Raw genomic sequence first — 24,088 nt, 5'->3', positions numbered from 1 at the left:
ACGCCAAACATTTGTATTGTGTGCAGGGGGGGGTGGTGAAAACCCAACAAGCTCATGGTTGTGAGGCCAGGAGATGAAAATGCCATGATGGTGACAATGAGGAAGAGATGGAAACACTCAAAACAATTTATTTTTTTTATATTAACTTGCTGCAGAAATCATTCAGTGGCCCAAAAGAGAATGATTTAATAAAGTTGTAAAATTTGTGTATAAAGTACCCAATTAGTTACAACAGAAATCATTAAACTGAAAGCTCAAAAAATAGCACAAAATACTCCATAGCAGGTTGGTGTGCATGACTGATGCACTGGGATGGCTTTTGCTTTGCCCTTTAGCTCTCAACAAGCTCACTGCACTCCTGCAACGTGTGACTGGACTATGTATGGCTTGTGGTGAGCTGCTGCCCCTCCGTGGGTAATGTAGGTGAGAGACTAGTTTACTTGGACAGCCCTTCCAGCCACCCTGCTGAAGAAACACAGAAGCTGTCCTCATAAAATCTTTTAGGAATTAAAAAGAAAATGCACAACTGTAGAGTAAAAAAAAGTATAGGAAGGTTGTAGCTGAAGGGTTACAGCTCAAATATGGTGTTTCAAGTTCTCTGGGTGGCAGGGGAGATGAGTTGTGGGAGGTAGAAGAAGTTGAGTACAGTTAACACAGTAAAAGTGATGAAGTTGGAAAGAGTGACAGTGAGGGAAGTGGTGTGAGGTATAAAATACCCCACAACTGACATGCAGTAATAAACTCTTAAGAGAAGAAAACAGATTCACTCCAGGCAAATATTAGTGGAAAAAAAGTTTACTTATTGTATAAAGATTACAGGTAAGCAATTAAAAAAATCTTTTTCATATATAACATTTTGGAGGGTATAATTTTAAAATGAAGAACATTCACCTTTCAGCTCAGTACAGACATACAACCTCTGAGTGAGCAATACTGTGCTTTGCAAATGGTACTGAACAGACATCAATGCACGCTTACACTGAAATGCAAAGAAAACTGAACTTCTGTTGGAATCTTATCCTAACTCTGGGCAAAGTTTAAGGCTCAGTTACAAACTTGCTACCTTCACCCTCTTAACAGAAGAACAGTGGCAGTTCTTAAACTGTTCAGACTAGGACCCACATGGTGCTGCTTGTAAGCAGAGGTGACAAAACTTCACACACAACGTAGTAAAGCAAACATTGCGTCGTGAGTTTATCGCTCATTGTTAATGTCATTGAGCACAGTTTTGAAAATCTGTGCTACAGAACTGGTGGGGGGAAAAAAAGACCCAGGCATGTATATAATTAAGTATTTGAGTTTGTTTTATCTCAAAGAGAGCCTATTCAGTAAGAGCTGCTTACAATCCAATGTCTCATTTATGGCTTTTAGAAGTTTTAACTATCCTTTCAAGGAAGGCTCTATTCTGGGAAGAGACTCAAGAAATATGTTATTTAAAGTTTCACAGAGAACAGATGATAAACTTCCAGCTGAATTCTTTATTCCAGCTGAAAGGATGTACCATGTCCGGAAATTCATTTAATAGACATACATAAAGAGCAATGGAGGTGCCTGTAGATGACGTGTAATAACGCTACAAGTATATAAAAATCTCTGGTTGGTTGGAGTAATGTTTAAGACCTGGCTGTCTCCTCTCAATACCCACTTTTAAAATAAAAGGTCATGTAGTTGCCCCTCATGAATGGAAACGTGAGTTAAAAGTTTTGCTCTTGAAGAGTGATTGCACATTACAAAGAGGTACATCAGTCATTTCAGAGTACATGCAAAAGGCATTGATTTCTGTTCAATACGTTAGCAAAGTAAAAGAAAAACCACCCTGTAGTGGCATTAAGACCTAAATCCAAACAAGTAGTGTTTATTTGCCTTGTTCATGAAAAAACCATGACATTCATCCAAAAGCAAGTGCAGTCCATTCTTTTAAAGTTCTTTGGAAAAAAATCCAAAATAGGTAATTTTCTGGTGTGGAACAAGTGCAAAAAGAAGTTTGCCAGCTGTGTGAAAGCAATACACCCACTTGCAGTTTCTGCTGTCTCCAGGGATGAGTGTTTTGGGGATGCACCCACCCTGCTTTTTCATGAATGTAAATCCCTCCTGAAGGTAGCAACTGCTTGTGGCACTTGGCTCACCCACACCTCCTGCAAACCAGTGTTCCCGTCAGTCAGCTGGAGGTGGCTGGGACCTCCTCCTTGGTTCAGGCAGAACTGTATTGAAACTTTTCTTCTCCAGTTTTATAAAAATAAGTTTAGACCTTCTTCTGTGTAATACTGGCACAAAGGAAAATGTTTTCTCGCAAAGAGAGTTGGCTTGTGTGGTGTCCTTAAGACAAATGTCACAGTCCTGTTTTCCCCTCTAACTGGGGCTGTCACCTTCCTAGGCTAATGTGCAAAACAAAAAAAAAAAAAAGTCCAGTCCGTACTGTCCCATAAATCTGTGTGTGTATGTCCACATCCAGCTACAAGGGAGAAGAGCCACATCTCTGGCTGTAGGTCTACCAAATGCTCACTTTGCATTTCAGCCTCAAATACGTTCAAAGTTGAATACTGACACGTTCATCTGCTGTTGATTCTGTAATACTGGATGGTTGCAGTGGTAGTCCTCAGCCAGTTCTCCCTGTGGCCTTGTCTCCCTCACAGTGTAATTTTGCTGAGCCTGTCGCTGTCACACTCCCCTCTGGCAGTTCTGGGGAGTGTCAGACTGCAACGGCTCCTCACTTTCCTCTGCCCGCTGACTGAAGCTTTTTTCCGCAGGATGAAATCGAAGTTCGCGTGGCTGTTCATGGCGTAGAACACGTTGGCATTGTCTGGGATCACCAGCTCTGCAAAAGAGGGACCAGAGCGAGCATTAATTTGCAGTATTGTACGTGGCAGAAGGAAAGCCAGGAGAGAGCAGGGACCGGGGGAACAGCCCGAGCGCACCCAGCCAGGCCGTGCTGGGCCCCGTTCCTTGCCCTGCTGCGCCTCGCCAGCCAGCGAGCTGTGACAGCGTGTCCGTGGCATTTCTAACGTTGCTTCACATTGTACTCTTTCCTTCAAAACCCAGCAGCACTTTTCAAGCGGCAGCAGAGTTCTGCTTCCCTACCTTTGTCCTCAGAGATGACTTGTACAAGCTCATAATCTTCAACTGCATCAGATTCCAGGTTGTGCTTCAACATAGCTCTCTGGAGGACAGCAGGAGTTTTGTCTTGGCTAGTTAGCTGGAGAGAGAGAGAGTTGCAATGAGAGATCCTGCTTATTCACTCTATATATTGATTTAATAATTAGCAAAGGCCTGCCTCTTTGCAGGCCACTGGTCTTGAAAAATATTTCAGAGAGCTGAGAAAATATGGTCAGTAACAAAGTAGTAGGTCCTGCTAGATACTAAAACATGGTATGTGTGACATGTGGTGGTGCTGGTTTTTTAGTTCAAGGCGACAGATAGTGTACTAGAAGAGACAGCAGTAAATCACAGCGTCTGCTCTCCTGAACAAACATTTTGAGAGCTGAGGCACTGTCCTCACTAGCCATAAAAGTCCACGTAAAGAGCTGCCCCATCTCTTGTTTGCAGACATCAGTTAATCTGCAGTCTCCTAAATACTTTCTTTGACACCCTGCAAAGATTTTTGGCCTTGTAACTGGGTTTACTGTCTGCTGTGGAAGTGCTGTGCATCCGCAGCAGACACAGGGCTCCCTCCAGAGCTTTACGCAGTCAGAAGGAAGATTTGTCTTGCCAGTAGCCAAATCTGTCAGGCCCTCAGGGAACGGCTCTTTGCAGTTTGGGGAGGTCAGACCAGTGAAATCAGAAGGTAGCTAAACGTGCTACAGACTACCTCACTTTGTGTTGGTTCCCCCCGGGGCCCTGAGGGACACAAAGTGTTTTCTCAGCAGCTGAGTCCCTGTCCGGTGTCTGCAGAGATCGTGCACAGGCGAGTCACGTCACCCGCGGCCCAGCACAGGCCCTGCACGCCCTCGGCCATTGGCCCAGGGCTGCCAGAATCCCTCCCTGGGACCAGCATCCAGGGAAACACCTGAGCGCTGGTTGCTGCTGCTCCGACAACCTTCGCTGCAGGGAGAAGCTGCGTAATTAAAAGGGCTTGTCAGGTTCCTCCTGTACAGCTCCCCGTTTCCAGAAACCAGCTCCTGGGAAAAGTTTCTGCAGGAGAAACTTGGCACATGGCATCTTGTGTCAAAACCCACACACAAATTCTGAGCTAGAGAAAAGGCAGCTAATGGCAGCAGAAGAACAGAGCAGCCAAGCCTGCGCTTGATCAGAATGCTTCACTTTGAACTGTTTGATAAAATACAAGCTTTAATTTCAAGACCAGAAACTTCCACAAAGATGCTGTTTTCAGACCTCTCATTCATACCCCGCTCCACATATTTTGAATTGTCAGGTTTGTCATTTTGCCTTTTAAGCCAGGTTCAATTAGTCGGCTCAGTGAATAAGTATTTTCAAAACTAAAAGCACCCTTTGTTTAAGTCACCCTGGATGAAAACATCACCAACGATCACAGCGTGTTGCTGTTCTACACCACTCACCAGGATGCTCTTGTACATATTGCCATTATTGTCTTCTATGCTGATCCGGATGATGCACGTATCTGTGTTCTGCTGGTTGTAAACAGGAGGCAGTACTTCTTTGGAGGTAACAGGTGTCACGGAGACAGCGCACTTGTCCTCGGAGGACTGCAAGGGAGGGGATGAGATTGAAGGTGACATCTCCGAGGGAGGTATGTCCATGGGCTGAATGGAGGAAGAGAAGGACGAGGGTTCTTCAGAGAGCTACGCAACAGAAAGGAACAAAACCACTGTCATAAACTGGACATTTTGTATGTCTGCGTGAGTCATTCCGGGGGAAGGACTTGAGAAAGCAGAAAGCCTATGAAAAACCTGTCATGTGCACTCTGTCCAGCAGGCTGGCAGTGGTATTCCTTGCCTCCAGAAAAAGTGAACCTCACTTGATTAATTTCACCATTTTAATGACCTTATTTCCAGTTCAGTGTGCCGGGCAGGGTGCGTGGCTTGCTCTTGCCTCTCAGGGAGGGCAGGCCAGGAGGTGGCAGCAGATCCAGCGGCCGATGTCAGGCTGTGGGCAACCAGCCAGGGACTGGGACCAGCTGGGGAAGAGCGGAGCGTGTCACCGGCACCACCGCTCCTGCTCCAGCCAGGAATGAGCCTTTACACACACACCTCCCTGCCTGCCACTTCTCCTTGAATATTCTTTCCTCATTGGGAACTGCCTCCTTCGTTCCCCTGCTGCTCGGGGCTTTGCCTCTCTCTTCATCTGCCTTGCTCAGACTCTGCTGAGAGGATCTTCCCTCTCCAATTTGCATATCGAAACCACCATAACAACTGCTCAAGCTAAACAGTTTAAACGATTTATGGATGCTAGTGTCTGGGACCTCGTGCTTCATTTGGTGTAAGAACATTTCGTATCGTTTAATTTAAAATATCCACAAGCTAAACCGCAGTATGACACTATTCATCAAAACATCCCTGAAAAGGGCTTCAACAATACAGTTAACAGATTTCAAAAGGGAAGAGTCTGTAGGAAAGATGTCCCTGTGGACCCCCCATCAGATCCGTTCTGCTGGTTTCCTGCCCATGAATCTTGTCTCTTGGGTTGGTAACAGCACACACCCAGCCCACCTGCTCTCCACATGAGGGCTCACAGCTTCAGCCTCACACTCCTTTTGTTGTGGGGTGCCCCAGCTGCAGGGGTGCGGGGTGGAGAGCTCTGCCTTCACCACGAAACAAAACGTCCTGGCACGCTGGTTCAGTGCCTTTGTGTAGGATGCTGGCTGCGGCTGCTGAGTGAGCTGGCATGCAGGAGGAGGTACAGCAGCACTGCACCCCGACTTCCCTGCTGGAATTAAACTGAGCCAAGGCAGTGTGTTTGTCTTGGCAGCAGGGAGCTCACGGGAGGTGAAACTCGCAGGGCTGGTGAGCTGTGACATTACCTGCCCATCAGTGGGTCAGCTGCAGCTGCCCTGCCTCCTCCAGGGTTCACAGAATCATTCAGGTTGGAAAAGACCCTTGGGATCATCAAGTCCAACCCTCAGCCCTACTCTACAAAGTTCTCCCCTACACCATATCCCCCAGCATCTCATCCAAACGACCTTTAAACACATCCAGGGATGGTGACTCCACCCCCTCCCTGGGCAGCCTATTCCACTCTCTGACCACTCTTTCTGTGAAAATTTTTTCCCTAATGTCCAGTCTGAACCTCCCCTGTTGCAGTTTAAAGCCATTCCCTCTTGTTCTGTCACTAATCACCTGTGAGAAGAGACCAGCACCAACCTCTCTCAAAAAGCACAATGAGGGACTGAAAGAAAAATTAACCCCATGCATTTCCAGTACCAGGCACCACAAGAAAATCTGGTTTCAGGGAAGGAGAGCTTCAGTCTGCCTTGTATCTCAGCAACACAGAGGAATTGTGCAAAATCCTGACTGGGTTGCTTTCATTTTTACACATTTATTTCTAGAGTCTACATTCCTCTAAACGCGATGCTCTCATCAAGACCAACAGGCTTGGGCAAGTGTTTAGGCCCTGCCTGCAGTCTCAATAGTCTCTCTCAGGCTACTTACTCTGGCAATAAGGCACAGACTGTACCTTTTTCTGAGACGCATCTCGAGTGCCTACAGGAGTGGTGCAGGCGTCTTCAGGTTCTGAGTGATTAAACTCGCATGATGAAACACTGGCCGAGTCTGTGCTGTCACCAGAGCTCCCACCTGGAGCAGATTTGGGTTGCTCTTTGATGGGTGTGTTATGGGCGATCATCTCAGAGCCTAGAAACAGTCTAGTAGAGAAAAGAAAGCGTAAAAGCCAGTAAGTGAAAGCAGAACAGAGCTGGGCTGAGCAAAGCTGTCACTTGGTTCAAAATTCTTATGTATTGTTTTGCTTTCCTATCTTGAGTGGCCTATTGTTTTCATTTCCTCTATGCTGTTTATACGGTTTGTCAAGAGAGTTTGTTACACACTAACACAATACCTTCTTGACCTAGCATACCCACCAGCTGCAAGGCCAAAATCAGAGCTAATGCCCAAGTACCACAAACGAGACTCTTCTTCGGTCTGTTGAATTTTCAGACTCACTTGCTAGGAAATGATTGATTGTAAACCTGATGTGTTTACAAACCAAGGGATGAGGGGCAAGTTAGAGGCATGGCAGCTGGCTTCACCTTATGCCATCCTGCACACTGCTGTCACCCCCTGGTCTCGCTGACACAAGACCTGCTCAGTCGCCATGAGCGCATGAAAGGTAACACATGGCCAAACACCAGGCAAAGGTCTGCAAAAGGCAAACTCATCCCCGCTGCAAATTCTTTCCCTCAATAAAGGTGCCACAGATACCAGTTTCTCTCTAAGAGTCTGAATGGAGATGTACACAATGAGAAGATCAGAAGAAAGTGTAAATTATAGGCTCTCCCTCTTCGAGACTCACTTCTAAATGCAGGTCAAATAAATTTAAAGGAGTGTCAAAGGAAACAAACTTGTATAACATACAAAGTAAAGAAGCCAGGTGAATTAGATGCTATGTCAGCATGCAGTTAATGATTTAAAACAATTTAGAGGTGTCACTCACTGTTGCCGGGGTGAATTATGCCAGTCTTTTCCACAGTATTAATTTGCAAAATACATTCAGAGTGCAGATGAAACAATTCTTTAGACAAAGACTGCACAGTGCAAACAAACTCCATGCAGTAAATTACAATACTGCAGCACTGAAACGCAGTCAGAAACAAGAGAATAAAGCCTGTGCTCTGCAGCGACAGTTCTTACGCACAGCTTAGGCACGTGCCAAGGGAGACACAAATGAGAGGCCACCGAGAGTTCAGGCACTGTCATCTTCAAAGCTCACGTTCTCAGAGCCAGATGGACTAAGCAAAATGGAACTCAGATGGACTAACTGAAACACTTTCCAAACAGCTGCCTGGATTTTTTTTTTTTTTTTTTGCATATCAGAACTCAAAACTCTAGATTGAAAACATCCATTCATTCTTCTTTCAGACCCTAGCCTGCAGTAGCGCTGACGTGAAGTGAATGACTACTGGCTGTTCTGAGGAAACCGGGCACAAGAACCAAGCAGGAAAGGGCAGTTAAGAGCTGATAGTGCTGTTAAATTCATCATTTCCCCCCCTCATCTTGATCATGCCACTGGTATGCGGGAGTCCCTTCATATCTCCTCTCGCATCAGGTTCAAATTTCTCACCTTTAAGTTATTTTTACTTCTGTCCTTGATCTCTGCTTTCATTCCCTGCAGCTTTCCGTGAATTCCTGCTAGTCTATTGTTTCCTGTGTCTGCTTAGCTGCATGCCCCTGTTCTCCACCCACCTCCTGTTTGAATCTTTGCAGTATTAAACTAAACTGAACCATGTCCCCATGATCCTTCTCTAACTTGAAGGCAGTTGGGCAGATTGTTTCTATTATCAAATGCCTTTTTGCTAACCTTAATTTTCACATTAAAATCCTGCAAGGAATTTTTGCATGTGTGTAGCAAATTAGACTAATGATAGGCCAGACTTTATCCTCATTTACTCTGTTTTGCCTCTGCATTCAGGGAAGTTATTACACAATAGATACTGAATTTATAATCCAGCACTAAAATTATTCCTTTTTCTGACACCTTAGGAAGGCTTTTTTGTCTCTAATCTCTTTCATCACTATTAATCCTCATGACTACTTATAACAATAGAAAGGGACAGCTTCAGACAGAAGTACGCATTTCTAGCTGATGGTGTCTCCTTAATGTAATGCAGTGGTCTGGATCCCCAGCCAGGTTTTTCAGCTGGTAAAATGAGCACTGCTTGTTTGATTTATTCAGGTGCATATTAACACAGCAGATACCCTTTGCCCCATCGTACTCACTGGCTCAACCTCTTCACCACACTTTTCCGAGATTTCGGCGGTGTGGTGCTGGTGTCAGCAGCTGCTTCGATCTCACGTGAAAGGCTGTAACTGCAGAACAGAGGGCACTGGGTTAATTTTTACAGACAATACTATTAGTTATGTATCTCAAAGCAGTAATATTCAAGAAATTTGAGAAACCTTCAGTTATTCCCACTTCACCGAAGTTTGCAACCCCACAAAGAGGAACATAGCTCTGTCTACATTTTACCCTGATGAAGGGGATATTTCACTTCTTTATAGTAATTTTTAAAATCAGTGCTTTTTTGGATGACATTCATCATTTTATTTAAAAAAAATAGTCAAGAAAACACTTAGCATATGAATCTTGGATAAGCTGACTTTTTTTTACTATGACTCAGTACAATGCAGTATGTATCTATGCTTACACTCTTAGTGCAGCAGAGTGGTATTCAGATACCTAGTGGAAATATTAAAATGCTGTAAATAAATTGTCTTGGGTTGGTCTAGCAGCATGTGCCGTAGCACAGAACTCAGCAGGGCTGCAACACCCCCCCCAAACACCCAGGAGACGTTTATCTGGTGAGCGCTCAGCCAGCTCTGCGTTGCCTTGGCTACCTGCTGCCCGCATCCACCAACCCAACGCTCAGTGCCTGCATCTTGATGGCCCCTAGGATCGACCTCTGAGCATGTGTCTGGGCACAGAGACAGCCCAGACACAACAGACTATCAGATTTCAAAGTCAGAAGCCTGATTTCCAATCTCAAAAAAAAAAAAAAAAAATCCAGTCTCAAAACAACCCTGCTAAATGTTCAACAGGGTTTCTACAGCTGTTTAGCAGAAGACAGAGGTATTTCCACTCTCCTGGAGCAGCAGTACATGTAAGTTCCTGTAAGAGGACAGCTGAAGGCTGACATAACCCACCTGCAGGTGGGTGTGGGGTAAGAAAAGCCTGCTTTGCCAGCTGGACTGAGAACCTACCTCTCCTCCTCAGTTAAATGCTCTTGTCTCCTGAACCACTGGATGAATTTTGGGTCTGGTGTCATGCAGTAGCTGTTACATGCAGACTGCAAGAGCATAATTTGGGCAATTACTTCAAATTCCTACCAAAAAAAAAAAAAAAACAAACGGGAATTCTAATTAGAAAACAACACAAAGCCAAATTCACTCATTCATATACTAAACACATGCAACAACAGATCCAGGACAAACTTCATTTGACCTGAAGTTCAGTTTCAGTTGAGTGACTATTTCAAGAACCAGTTTTTCAAACAATTAAGTCTTCCCCCCCCACACCCCCAGCATCCAAAATGTTTATTGAAATGTGAACATTTTCAGACAAGCACAGATCAAAGACAAACACAAGGAATCATACTTCACCACAGCGCTTTTCCCAAGTGCTAACTGAAGTGCAATGCCAGTGCAAACCCACCGAACGGCAGCACTGCTGGTTGTTCCTCTAGGAACGAGGGTAGCAAAGGGGCATAAAGCCTTCAGATTACCCTACCTGCTGACCCTTGCTCTGGCCAGACCAGCTGAGAGAGAAAAATCATGCTCTGTGCTTAGGTGGTTCTCAGACAGCAAGCGAGGGTAATAATTAGGGGGGCCTGCGATGAAAGCAGAGAGTCTGATTCTCCCCAGCTTTTCACGCTGTGCACTCACACTTGCACCAGAGGAACATAAAATGCTACCCGTAATACGTGTGACTGGAATGTGCAGCTCTTCTCTAACTCCACTTGCACGCACGCTTTGCCACAATAATTCTTAATACCCCCTCGTGTTAGAGCAGGGTATAGAATCAGGATGCGGGAATGGAGCTGAGTACTTGGCATGGTTCAGAGGGCAGCTTTGCCACTGGTTTGTATGAAGCTGGACTGATGACCAACCAGAAGCTCCTGTATCCCATTATTAGTATCCTGAGCCCTACAGTTGTACATGCAACAAGGCAAGTCCAAGAAGTGGTTTGTAGAGCTGGGAGCAGTTAAGGGAAGGAAATGGCTCCATCCGAGCCAACTCCAAGTCTGCTTTCAGACCCCAGAAGGGAGATTTGGCATGACTTCATTCAGACAGATGAAACCCTAGAACCTTTACTCCTACATAACATTACTTATCTCTGACCAACAAGGATCAGGCTGAAAGGGAAGACTGATAGCTTTTATTTCTCTGTCCCATCTGCAGCCTTTCACCTAGAAATAGTTTACTGCAGCAGAAGGAAGATATTTACGAACTCTATCTTCTGGAAAGCAAAGGTCTCATGTCACCAGCTCTGTTTCAACACACAGGTCATACGCATGTATCGTATTCCCATGAACACCAAACGGAGGGAATGTGCACGCCCCGGATGTAATTCCCATGGAAGTAAGTGACCTGCAGCTCCTCTTCCCCTATTGCACACATCTAAAAAGTAGGTTCTCGTTCTGCGGTTTGTTCACAGTTTGGCAGAAGCCCACAGCATTTCAGGGATCTGTTCTTTCCTCATGAACTTGCATTAAAATTCACAGCTGTTATATACGCCCGAGCAATGACAAATGGCCTTGCCAAGAGAACGCTCTAGAAGAGGGTATCAGTAAACTAAAAATCACAGAACATTCAACTTACCCTTCGTCTCTTCTCAAAATTGATCAGGCCACCCTGTTGGAAGGAAAGAGAAGGGATCAGAATAGAAGAACACAAGCTTAGTTGAACTTAATCACAAACAGGATGAAGTAGCAAGGCTAATGTAAAGCACAGACCTGTCCTGAGCAAGGACCTTCTAAAAATACCTGTTTCCAGATCTGGTATAAACCCCAGCACTCATATATCTGAGTCTCCAAGGGATATCTGTCCTCACGGCCTATATGGCAATCTGCCCAAGAAAAAAAAGCCCAATACAAGAATGCTCATAAAAGCTGTGTTGAGATCAGGTCTGAAGAATGCTAGTGGGATTTTGCATGCAAGAAACAAACTTGGCTCTTGCCTGTGCTGTGAGTTTAGCAGTGTTCCCAGTGAGTTTCAGAAACACCAAGTGAACACAAAGCATGGACAGGAGGGAAACTGCCAAAAAGAAAATGGATGTACAGCAACCTTACGCAGGCCTGCTTCAGTGCAGTTCTGCAAAACAAACCACCACTAAAGACCCCAGCAACCATTGCCAGCCCAGGGAGAACTGTATTTGCCCATTCTTATCATAAATACCAACACCAGCACAATGAAGGCTGCAGTGTCTCTATTAATGGTTTCAAACACCTTTGAAAATTGGGCCCATCCTCAGCCTCTGTTAAACAACCAGACTCTCTCGCAGTCCTTTTCCCCTTCCTATGCTAAATTGGTTCCCCCTGCTTGTTCAGCTAAAGACAAATGAAAAAAACCAAGTCTTCAATCACCTTAGGGCTCAGACACACCTGAGTCAGTACGGAAGCACTTCAGTGATCAGTCTGAAGTGCTGAATTGGTGATTCTGTGTATTTTACCAATTATTCACATAAATCTTCATGCCTAAAATGTTGTTTTCAGAAAAATAAAACAGAATAATGGAAAGACTACTTTCTTCACGTTTTCTAACCTAGGAAAACAAGACAAAATACAATGCTAAGCTTGTCCCTTCAGATAACAGCACTCGAATTCACACAAGATTCTTGTTGCTGATAAAACTGCGTATTGCTTCCTTTTTTTTTGAAAACAGATTCCTCCATTTTTAAGAACTGCAGAAGAACCCGGTAGAAGATACAGGAACAGACACACTCAGTGCCGGGAAGGCAGGGAGGATATTTAGGATTCAAAAAATTGCCTCAAATTACCTCGATATAGTCCTGAAGTGCTGTGTCAAGCATGATGAGATCAGTGAGAAAGGTCCCAAGATAAGGTACCGTGCCTTGCATTACTCCCTGCAAATGATCAGAGCAACGTTGGATTAAATGACTGAGAAATGGTAATAATTAGAATGCTAGAATACACCTGTATAGGAAAATGAAATAAAAGCAGTCTGCTTAACCAAACAGTGGTCTTACGTTTTCTTTCATTGCATCCTCCTCAGTATCTAATCTAGAATTCAAATCAAATTCTAATGAGAGTGGGATGCTCTCACAGATATTGCCAAGTGGTTTTATATTACCATACTGCCACCACACCCTGGTTTCTAACAGTGGGTCACCAGGAAAACCCGCTTGTGGAAGAAGCATTGAGCAGCAGGGACGATCTCTGCTACAAGAGGAGCAGCTGGGGAATGGTCCCAGCTAGCCTGTGTAAGCAGTTTCTCTCTCTGCCTCATTCCAGTGGATTTTTACTTAATGGTGTTATGCCATGTGACAGTCAAGTCAAATCAAGTCATACTTGTTCTCCTCTAAGAAGTGACCATCTTCCTCAGCCATTCCTTTCATTTTAACACTAATTTTTCAAATTTTAAACTTTCTAGGCTGCTAGAAGTTGTAGAATTCAGGCTGTTTCTACACTTGTGAAGGAAACGCTTGTTTCTACCATCCAAAAGGATCTGTACTTTTTCCAATCAAACAAATAGACAAAAAATCATATTCAGCACTTTTGCCTCCCTATCCCAGATTTCTCTCCCCCCGTCCTTTTAAATCTTTGCCAACTTTGAGACAAAAGGCATTTTCACCAGCAGACTGGAAACCGGACACATTTTACAAAGCAATCTCTGTAAAAGTCTGTGCAATTTTCAAGCTGGTATGTCAGAAGCTTCATGAGCTTGCTTAAAAGTAAATGAGATTTCTGCTCTGCCAGAGCTAATTTTCTTTATCACAAGAATTCCAGTATTTACATTATGTATTTTACTACATGAAAAAGTTTCCCTGTATTTCTCTCTAAAGGGTAGCAGGAGTAGTTAATGGAATTCTTTCTTGTAGGACAGAAACAAGACAGTTGAAAACGAAGAACACAGGTTTATATTCATCAATCATTTATCACTCTTCTATATGACAGATTTAGTAAATTTCTGGAAGACCTGAAACTGAGGCCAAACCCTTGTCTCAGTGTCCACCCCCCAACAGCTGGTTGGGATGGGAAGCAAACACAAGCAGGAGCAGCAAACCTGTCCACCCAGTTATCCCCTTGCAGAGGACAGGGGAAGATTGGTGCCAGGGAACATAACGTGGCCCCTGCATACAACCACCCAATCCTGAAATCTCTGAGCGTTCCCAGCATCAGATCTCTGAACACACTGGCTATGCTGATGCTTAGCATATCCGTTTCCTCCGGCCTTTCAGTACACAGGCGGGTGTTACTGGAGTAGAAGGACAGCTGGGTTGCACTGAAAACCATCGCTGTTACAGCGTGGCAGCTCAGTGTAGGCCATACAGCTTGAGCGGGGTGCAGCACGAATCCCGCTTTGGAACTGTCTTTATATACAGATGTATGTGGGGGGGGGGATCATCTATATATATATATGCACTTTATATACACACACACAGAGTATTACCTGCTTGCTATGATCCACAGCATAAGTGAAATACAGCTTTGGACATACATGTACAGGAACAAACATTCCGACTGCCTATTCAGTCTAAACCTTTCTCTTCATTTGCTTTGCATCAGCTAATCAATAGCATTGATGGGATTGTTTTTCTTGACAGAGGCACACTCAAGAGCTTTACCTACTGCACGCTCTCTTTGTTAAATACCTTTCTAGTTTTTGCTCCTTATATAATTCACCAGTTAGGGTTAATCATGTTATCAGTTCAAAACGGGGAGGAAAAGGACCCCAAACACACCATATCTTTTTGAAGTTGCAGCCGCCTCTGTGTCCTTTTCTGATTTTCTTTCACACTGCTGTCCAGGTTGGCAAATTTGGATGTTCCTTCCTGTGAGTTAAAAGAGAATTAAAGGCAATTAACAAAGGATCTAAGTGATAAGCTGGCAACTATGTTTGTGTAAAATAATTGCAAATACATTTAACGGGGCAAGCAAAAATATTTGCCGTATAGGTACTGCACGTGTACATACATGTGCTAAACTTCTGGGACTTGTACACTGATTGGGAATTGTGGACAAAATCTCACAAAATTACTATAAGGGAGTTTTTCAGCAAAGTGGCTCTACTCTGGTCAAAGCTAAGCACTGTTGAAAATCTCCTGAGAGTTTAAATCAGAGAAGCTTAGATGTACCTTCAGGTGGCCAGATGCTTCTCTGAACTCTATCCTGACACTCTTGACCTCAGGATTTCTGTTTAATTTCCTAATCAGGACTGCTACAAGTAAACACCTCTATCTTATGTAATGCTTTGTTGTTTTTCTTATGCCGCAACAGAGATCCAGCAACTACGCTCTGTGGCTTATTGACTAATCCAAAAACACGCAGGAAATGCAAGGAATAGGTTTTCATCTCCACAATTCAAGCTTTCCTGTGAATGGATGAGCTATTTCACAATAGATCTGTAGCCTTTATTTCCCTGGATCCATACGGGATGCTGGGAGTTACTGTTCTTTTCTCCAGTGGTTGGACAGATGGGGCATGAATCATTATCAGTCTTTTTAAGAGGCACAAAACAACAGCCTGCACTTGTAAAGATCCTTTCATCACAACATTTACTTCTCTCAGTCACAGTTAAGGAACAGATCAAACTCAAATTGTATTTCCTTCCTCGGCTGGAAAACAGGAGCAAATGAAAAACGAGTGTTGTCTCAATGTCTTCAAGATACTGAAAGATAAACTGGAGATCCTCTAACAGCAGCCGGCGGGCAGGCACAGGAGCTAAAACTGCAGCCTGCAGCAGAGCCATTGTTTGGGGAGGAGAGAACACAGTGCTCCCTCTCCGTGCCAACCAACCTGTTTCATATGGCATTTTGTCTGCTTTACACTTAAATTTGTAGGATGGATAGGCAAGGTCAAACACGGCTTCCCTAGAGACACTATTTATAGTGAAAGAAAACAAAGACTTTAGGGATTCAGTGGACATTAATCCTCCAGTTGTTACAAAACAGTCCAAAAGGAGAAGTAGGAGAGAGGTTCTAGCTATTCTGTGGAATTTTTCTCCTCTCACTGCTTTCAAAATGTTCTGCAAATCTACTTATGGCAGCTGGAGAGGGTCATTTGCTGGGAGCCAGAAGGTCTGGGCTCAGATTGAGTTGTTGTTTTGTCTTTTTAATATTTAGTTTAATAAGCTGTTGTGAACACACATTTTCCCTCTATGCTTATTATTGTCTCACCTGCTTTAAAATTTAGCTACAGATGTTGATAAATGGATGATAAACAAAACAGATTGACAGGTTTGAATGTGTTCACCCATCATTCCTGAGCAAAACACTGTGTCAAATACCAGGGCAAGGGGGTAAGGTACAAATGCCAGACTGACTGGATAGAACTGCCAAAAAATAAACTGGTCAGGCAGTTTATAGAAACATTTTTATGCAGACAGAAAAAACTGCCACAAACATTCCATAGTTTCTACAGAATATAACCTTTCCCTGCTATTCTTCCTCACCCCTGTCAAGATTCTGAGCTTGTTGGGGTTCGCCCAGGAGAGTGCACAAGTCAAACTGTTTCAGACAGAGCCTGCTTTGTTGTCCATCTGGCCACACACAGAGCAGGAAGCCTGTTCCTTCGAAATTCCCAGCCCTGTTTTCTAGTTCCAAGAAAGGTACGGGATAGTCGGATAAACATCTTGGTTTAATTCCTCAGCTGAAGCCGAGTGGCATTGTTCCAGTGAAGTCAAAAACACTACAGCGGTGCAGCCCACTTGAGAATCTCATTCGGAGCTGCTCGGCACTCACCAGTGCAAACCAGAGCCTTTCCAGGTCTGCTCAGAGGGTGCACGAGCTAGCAGTTCATCTCTCTGTACAGACCAGTGCAAAGCCAAAGGGCTAACTTGTAACTCATCTCAGTAAAATCCCACTACCACAGGTACGATCACAGCTATTCTTGAGCTAGACATCACCCTGCCCAAGAGATGTCTAACTACAGCAGTGGGGGCTCCAAGGCTCCTGACCTGCTGTCCTGTGAACAAGTCCACACAGAAACTGTGCTGCTGCACCCTGCTGTATGTGGGTATCCAAGCTCAGCAGGCTAACACGAGCGTAGGTGCTTTCAGGAGCAACAGAATCACCTCTCATCCCAGCAGGAAAGCACAGGTTTTACAGACCTCTCATCCCTGAAGCACTGCATACAGTAGCTCAGAGAGAGACGAGCTTTGACAGCTCATTAGAAAAAGGGCTAACCTCAGCTTTGATTGAGAACACAAGCCTTGCAACTCAAGCTAATTCTCACCTTCATTAGCAGCTCCCTGCTTGTCAAATAATTGTCATGGTTTGAGAAGATATCAGACAGCTCTTCGAACATCAGCATCATGTCCCTGTACAGGAAAAGATTAAATCATTTAGGTTATCAGTAAGCACTCTAATTCAGATCAGATTACTGGTTTTTTTCCTCATGAATCGTTAACAGTTGGGCATATAAAAGATACCACCACCAAAACGCATCCAGTGAGATGCTGCACATCAACTAGGAACTTTCCTGGGATCTTCTGGTGCTCCCCGGTAACACCAGCCTTATTTGACAGCATCACAAGGAATGCCACAGGTACGCAGATCCTGGGCAGGGTTTTCAGTCACACTGAGGGGTATCAGATTGTTGTAAGAAAGTGGGTAAATGGATACAAAGAAACAGAAAAATAGCTGTGAGAGGTATCCTAAGTAGTACGTTTTTGCCCTGTGCCATGCACTCTGGAAAGCTAGAAGCCTTTAAGTGTACGAGCCCCTTTCTATTACCCAACACTACAAACGCAAGATGGCAACATCTTGATCAGGAACAGGAACACGGGGCAGCAGAAGCAAAGACCCACTTCTCCTAGTGGAAATGCAGAAGTATACTGTGTGGCAGAGTGACATTTTTCTTCGTTTATCAAAGACAATGGAAAAAATCTATTCTTCACAAACTGAATGAGCAGAACACCATCTTTCCTCCACAGATTTCTGGTGTCTGTTTGGCATGCGGTAAATATACCAGTTGCACAAAAAGGTATTCCCCTGTAAGAAATACCATCTTCAATACAGGCTTGGATTTTGTAGTTTGGGGATATATTTTAAGGAAATGTCAGGACCAAGAGAGGATTAGTGAGGGTTTGTAGCAGCCTGGACCTCCTCCAACTTCACGGTAGAGTAGACAACTGTCAAGTATCATGGTGCCCTTTTGCTGACCTTCCAAGAACCGTGTGCTTGTGTTGGGTGAGTAGCTAGTCCCATAGTTCTTCAAAGTAGGTTCTGGAAGATCCAATATGCTATAAAGGACAGAAGAGACCCAGTACCCCTGAGGGCAGGTTGTCCCGTCAATATGAAAGAGGAGCTCACAGCAGTCAGAGGTCTGAGCCTCACAGGAATGAGAGTTATCTTCTAAGAGAACACTTGTCCATGAAGGAGCAGAATAGGAAGACTGAGAAGAACAAGATGAAAAGAAAGAGCACTGAGCTTTTTGTCTGTGTTTGGGGCTAGCCACAGGAGCAGAGGGGGATGCTTACTTTGAAACACACACCCAGGTCTTCTTTAGCCGATAGATGGAGTTGGACTGCAGTGCTGAAATGATGGCCCTCAAGGAGGAAAAATTCTTCAGGATCCTACATTCCTGTGAAAGGAGCGGTTAGAAATACAGGAGCATTAAATGTCAGCATTACGAACATGTTAGTGCTCTTCTGTTTGACTGGTGTCATGCTTGCTACACATTCTCACTGCTAAGCAGGCAGCTGTACAAATATTGAGCATCAAAAATATCACTCCCCCCCCACCAGCCAACAAACACTTTATGGGCTTTGGCATTTATATCTTGTTTTCCTCACTTTCATGTATTTGTGGTGATGTTGCAGTGTTACAGCTTCCAGTTGTCCCAGTAAAAATAAAAGTGGAACTGAGTCCATGAAGCCAGGCTAAGAAGCACAAATATTACACTTCTTAAAAAGCTCTTTATAGTTACCAATCCCTTTTACCCTTTAGGGGAAAAAACAGGCTTTGCCTCTTTATGTGTGGTATTTAAAATGTAAACCCTCAATCATCTAAGTGTCAATTAAAAATAAAGACATGCAAAGGAATAACCTGTTATTCAAGTACGTGCACACTGGTAAAGAGAAAAACCTTCCCAGCTTTTCCAGAGTCAGGATCAAATCCTAACAGAGGGACTGGTTCATAGACATTTCTTACACAGCTTCTCTGGGGCAAAAGGTTTGGTGGAAAAGGATACTGAAAAACTTAATTCTCAAAAAAATAGCAGAGAGTCCTGGTAAAGCAGATGGAAGCAAGGAGGAGAGGGAAAGTCTGGCCTCTGACTCTTCAAGGGAACTCCTGTAAATCTGTTGGTGGCTCATGAACTAGAGCCCGGGCACCACAGACTTACACTCTTGCAAATACAAGCTCTCACTAACAGGTGTCTGTACACGCAAACAAAACATTAACAGACAAAACACGTGCCAATTTGACTGTTGCATGTAGATGAGAATATATTCAAACTACAATTCCACCTTGCAAATTTTTATGGGACTGATTATTACACTATTAATGCTGATTATGTAAAGGATCCTTACAGTGAAAATAGACATAATTTATTTCCTTTGTAGGACTGAACCGACGTAAAGCAACGTTAACATAAACAAAAGTCAGACCTTAGTATATCAGCAACTCCGTGAGTTGCATTAAAATTGACTGAACAACTAAGGCAAGTACATTTACTCCCATTTCTTTACCTTAAAAAAAAAAAAAATCTTTGGGCAACTTAGGAGGCTACATTTAACAAAGTGTGGCTTAAGAAGACTGACTAAGCACACAGCACTTGAAGCAGGTTAACAGTTAGGCTAGATAAAGACCAAGTTCAAGATCACACAGTAGGACATGCAAGACCTGAAAGCTATTCTTGCACACTTTGGAGCCAAAGGAACCATGTAACAGCTCTTCTTCAGAGATTGACACATTTAAGAACATGACCCTTCTTTCTTTAAGTTCAACTTGAAATTCAGACTGGGGAGAACATGGATTAGAGAGGCACAAATTCTCAGCATTTAGTTTTTTCAAATACAACAGGAGTTTGTACTGGAAGATCCAATTTGGAACCATCTTGACTTAATTGCACGTTGCATAATTTAAAGCACATTAGGAATTCAATATTGGATTTTGTGTTCTCAATGATTTAACCGATTGCAGACTAAACTTTAGCAAGCTTTCATTTATATATAAGAAGAATTTTTAAGACTGCTCTGAATAACATTGTTTCATGCTGTGTCCTTCACAAGGGGAAAGCCAGAAAGAATCCTGTGCAGAAGCAACTTTGATTTTAAAAGATTAAGCATAACAGGATATTAACGATTTCAATTTTACTTTCTATTTTTAAAGAAAATATTGTGTGAGTAAAATTGGCTGCTCCTGCTCAGGAACCCCAGATCTAGGCAGAGCAGAGAGGGCTGGCAGTTAGGAAAAGTATTCAGTTTATCTTGTAAACCAAGAAACTGGATCCAAAAGTCACGAACAAATAACAAACGTGGAGCTCCATGCTGCTTAGTTACAGAGTTAGCAGTCAGTGAATAACTGCACTTTAATGAGTGGATTATTTTCTAATTCAGGCATCTAACTATTCAAAACATTCATTTGCATGCACAAAGCAAGCAACTTTCTTCAGAAGTGGGCAGCTAAGTATATATGCAACTAGCTGTTCTACATGTGCAATTATTTTGTAGAGCGTGCACATGCATTTTTCATGTGCTTAGCTAAGACTGGAGTATTTAATTATGTGTATGAACTAAGTAAAGGGAGAAGCACTGAATCAACAGAGGTGGAGAACAAAATTCTCCATCCACACAACAAGTATGATGAGAGCGGGCCCTGTCCTGGCTTCCCGGGCCTCCGGGCTCCCTGGGACGAGCAGGAAGCTGCTTCGTACTTGCTCGCCCAGGCTGCAGCCCAGGCTGCCCCATAAAGGCCCCTTCAGCTGGTACCCTCTGCAACTTAAAGGTCTGCACACAGAAAATAGGAATCAAACTTCCTAATCCATTCACAGGGGCTGTAAAGCAGCCATCGGATGATAACAAAAACGAGTCAATGTAAGTGCCAAAAGAGAGGTGAAAGACTTCTTCCCCATACCAGCTTCCTGAACCATGCAGCTGCCAAAGCTTAGGTGCCAGGACTAACAATGCTGCCGCTGGAAGCATAGAAGTGCATTGTCAAGGTTGGAAAGCCTCTGCTTGGCTTGAGCTTTTTATGACTGCTTATTTTGTATAGCTCGGAAAGAATCCATGTGATTCTTAAAACAAAAGTCAACACACAGCCATATGAAAGTGCTTTAAACGTTCTCTTCAAAAGAGAGATCTAGTTTGCTGCCAGCTGCCCAGTGCTCTGAGGGGAGTTAAAAAGGTTACAGTAAAATATTAAAGATAAAATCTAAGAAATTAGCAAGCTAGAGTTATGTAAAGAAGTCATGAAAAACCCTTTCGCACAAAGATTAAGAAACACACAATCTGCTACAAGACAAAGGAATTGAAGCCAAGAGTAAAAACGTGTTAGAGAAACACGTGCGACAATGATAAAGCAGAAAGGTAAGATGATGAGGAGTCTGGTACCATACTGTAACTCTACTTATTTTTTCTGGTCACTGCTTGCACCTCTCACCCCCTCCCAACTCAGCTGGTTTGCATACATGATGTGAACCATGAATAACTCAGTAGGCAAATGACCTTTCAGCCTTAAGGGTTTTTCAAACCAAAAGAGTACAAACAATAATTTCATTTTTCCCATGTTAAAGAGGCTACTAGTTCCTAGAGGTAAGTTAGCTTTGTCTGCACTTACTTAAAACCTCATATTTACTTTACTTTCATATGTCCACACACATACATAAATGTATAAAACACAAACAGTTGTGCTGTCTTCCACCACACCTGATTTCAAGTCCCATGGCGTTCATCGACGCAGGAGAGGGAGCATGATGCTCATTGACTGAACATGAATGGCCAAAGGCAGGCAAGTGCAAAGCTTATTCTGACTGTGCCTGCTGCTTGCACCACTGCCAGTCCTACTCCTTTCTTGTTAAACTTTCTTCTGCAAACAAGTCTAACCTTTGGATGATATCAACCATCACTTCTCTTCTTTCCCTGATATGAGCAGTATTTAGTTCTAGGGAAGTGAACTGGTTGAACTGATCCCTATCTTACCATAAATGTTGCATTATCAAGTATATGGCACTCCCCAGCTGCAAGACACAGTATCTGCCTCACCCATTAATTAGCACTCCCAAACCTGTGAAGAGACAAGCAGCAACCCCATTTCCATGGTGTGGAAGCAACTAAGGAGATGAAGGGCAATACTTCATCTGCTGTTACAAAGAAAGTCAGTCAAAAATAGAATTAGAGCTAAGATGTTCACTGGCCTGGGACCAATGCATACAACCCCTTCCTCCCCTTCCAACTCCCTCACTCCAAGGCACCCACACGAGAAACATTAAACAGTCTAGAATAAATGCTTTACATGTGCAATATGAATCCACTTCTCAATGATCTTGGCTCTTTGCTGTGTTTTGAGTTCCTTGTCCTTCAGGATAGTGCTGACAACACAATTGGTAACTGCATTGAACTGAGAGATGGTAGCCCTGATGGTCGGCGCCAGGTGCTTATTTTCTTTCTTATCCCTTCGAGACCAGATGCATCCCAAGCAGTGGTAGGGCACAACTTTCTTGAAGAGTTTCTAGAGGGAAATAGAGGTGTCTAGGTCAGCAGGGTTCACCTAAATCACTACTATTCACAAGAAGAAATGCATGTTTACATGGATCTAAATCTAATATGGTATTAAAAGGTAAATATTTGTTTTCTGTCTGAAATATACACTTTGGCAGTATATACACTTTATATTTTTTATATATAAAGCGTATATACTTTAATATATATATTTGGCAGAAATATACACTTTATAAAAGGCTTGATGCCCTAAAAGAACTGTCAGCTAAACAGTCCTGGGAAAATAAGAGACACCATTATATCAGTTGCATAACTAAGGGGAAAATTTTTTATATAATGATATTTTGAAGGAGATTGATACAGACAAATCAAATCAGAGCACTACATTTAATAGTACCTATACATCTTTAGGCCAGGTAGCAATATCGTAAAAATGTGCTATTTCTCAGGTGTCAAATATTGAACTTTGCAAAAAAGGCTACACAGTATACATTCACACTTCTTTTAATTAAAAAAAAAATAAAATAAAAAAAATCTTTGGAATGACTGAGGAAAAAGCCCAATGAATGAAGCAAGTTTGGATAACCAGGCAGAGCTGTGTTCTGTGTCCCAACACAGACCCTTTCTGGAACACTATACTTACACTGACATATCTTTAAAAAACAATTTTAGAAGCCCAGCACTATTTACCCTAGCATTTCAAGTAGTACATATACTCTACATACTGCATCAATGTATGTCAACTGTTCTGCCACACGGTCTGCTTGGAAAAAAGAGAATTCTTCTGGACTGCTGATCTCCATTTCCTCTTCATCACACAGGTTACAGAGGGAAGTGATATAGAACCCATCTGTCCAGGATGGAAAACACGACTTAGTAAATTTATACAGCAAACAGTGAATCAAAGCAGATGTTTGTTTATTTTAAACCACCACTGTATATATTATAGCAGAACGCCCAAAGGGTCCTGCCTGACCTAATGGCCCCACTGTGCTGCATATTTTAGTGAGAAAGATGATGACCAGAAGATTAAATTGGCAAAGAAAAGGTGGAAGAAAAAGAAATAGAGAGAACTGAGCTGTTCAGGGTCTCTTAGCAGAGAAGTGGCTTAACCCGTTCACTAACCATTCTTCTGAAAGAATGCCCCAACAAAAATTCCTTATTAACATTGTTGAATTTTGTTAATCTACTTCTTAGTATTTATGCATTTTATAATCTGAAAAAACAAAAATAAATCAAACTGAAAAGGGACAAGACTGCAGTTATATCCCCAAAATACTGCATTAGGAGTGCTCTTATATCCAGATTTCATCTCCCATGGTGGAACTAAAAGGAGATATCAGATTTCTTGGCACCATTTGTGGTTACATGAACTATATTGAAGAGAGTTTATTCCAGCATCCCTCACCTTCCCTCTCTGGGATTTTTTCCCAGAAAAGGGAGAACAGTGAGCACCTACAGCATTCAGCTGAATGCTTCTTCTAAATTTGCACTGGGCAGCAATGAAGAGGTGAGAGAGGAGAGTTGTCCTCATCAAGGGACCAGATCCCATGCAGAAGGGAAAGGATTTCACAGATGTTCCCATGTCACCTTTTGGCTCCCACAGGTTGAGAACAAAGCCACGT

General features: G+C 43.2%; 1 protein-coding gene across 2 annotated transcripts in view; it reads right to left on the bottom strand.

Moving 5' to 3' along the window:
- Nucleotides 1-779: 779 nt before the first annotated feature.
- RGL1 (ral guanine nucleotide dissociation stimulator like 1) overlaps nucleotides 780-24,088 on the bottom strand; it is a 77,020-nt gene continuing 53,711 nt past the window's right edge. Inside the window, exons 6-18 of one of the 2 annotated variants that reach the window (XM_074833108.1) lie at nucleotides 23,189-23,313; nucleotides 22,258-22,473; nucleotides 18,282-18,385; nucleotides 17,036-17,120; nucleotides 14,545-14,634; nucleotides 12,619-12,705; nucleotides 11,442-11,474; nucleotides 9,825-9,946; nucleotides 8,844-8,933; nucleotides 6,589-6,775; nucleotides 4,515-4,757; nucleotides 3,079-3,193; nucleotides 780-2,815 (exon numbers count right to left, since the gene is read on the bottom strand). In XM_074833108.1, coding sequence (XP_074689209.1) covers nucleotides 2,628-2,815; nucleotides 3,079-3,193; nucleotides 4,515-4,757; nucleotides 6,589-6,775; nucleotides 8,844-8,933; nucleotides 9,825-9,946; nucleotides 11,442-11,474; nucleotides 12,619-12,705; nucleotides 14,545-14,634; nucleotides 17,036-17,120; nucleotides 18,282-18,385; nucleotides 22,258-22,473; nucleotides 23,189-23,313 — 1,685 coding nt within the window. In that variant the 3' untranslated portion in view covers nucleotides 780-2,627. The remainder of the gene's footprint in view (nucleotides 2,816-3,078; nucleotides 3,194-4,514; nucleotides 4,758-6,588; nucleotides 6,776-8,843; nucleotides 8,934-9,824; nucleotides 9,947-11,441; nucleotides 11,475-12,618; nucleotides 12,706-14,544; nucleotides 14,635-17,035; nucleotides 17,121-18,281; nucleotides 18,386-22,257; nucleotides 22,474-23,188; nucleotides 23,314-24,088) is intronic. The other variant, XM_074833109.1, reaches the window with a different exon arrangement.

Source organism: Strix aluco, chromosome 8 (assembly GCF_031877795.1).
Source record: "Strix aluco isolate bStrAlu1 chromosome 8, bStrAlu1.hap1, whole genome shotgun sequence".
In the NCBI taxonomy this organism is placed as follows: Eukaryota; Metazoa; Chordata; class Aves; order Strigiformes; family Strigidae; genus Strix; species Strix aluco.
This window is presented reverse-complemented; position numbering and strand designations above follow the sequence as displayed.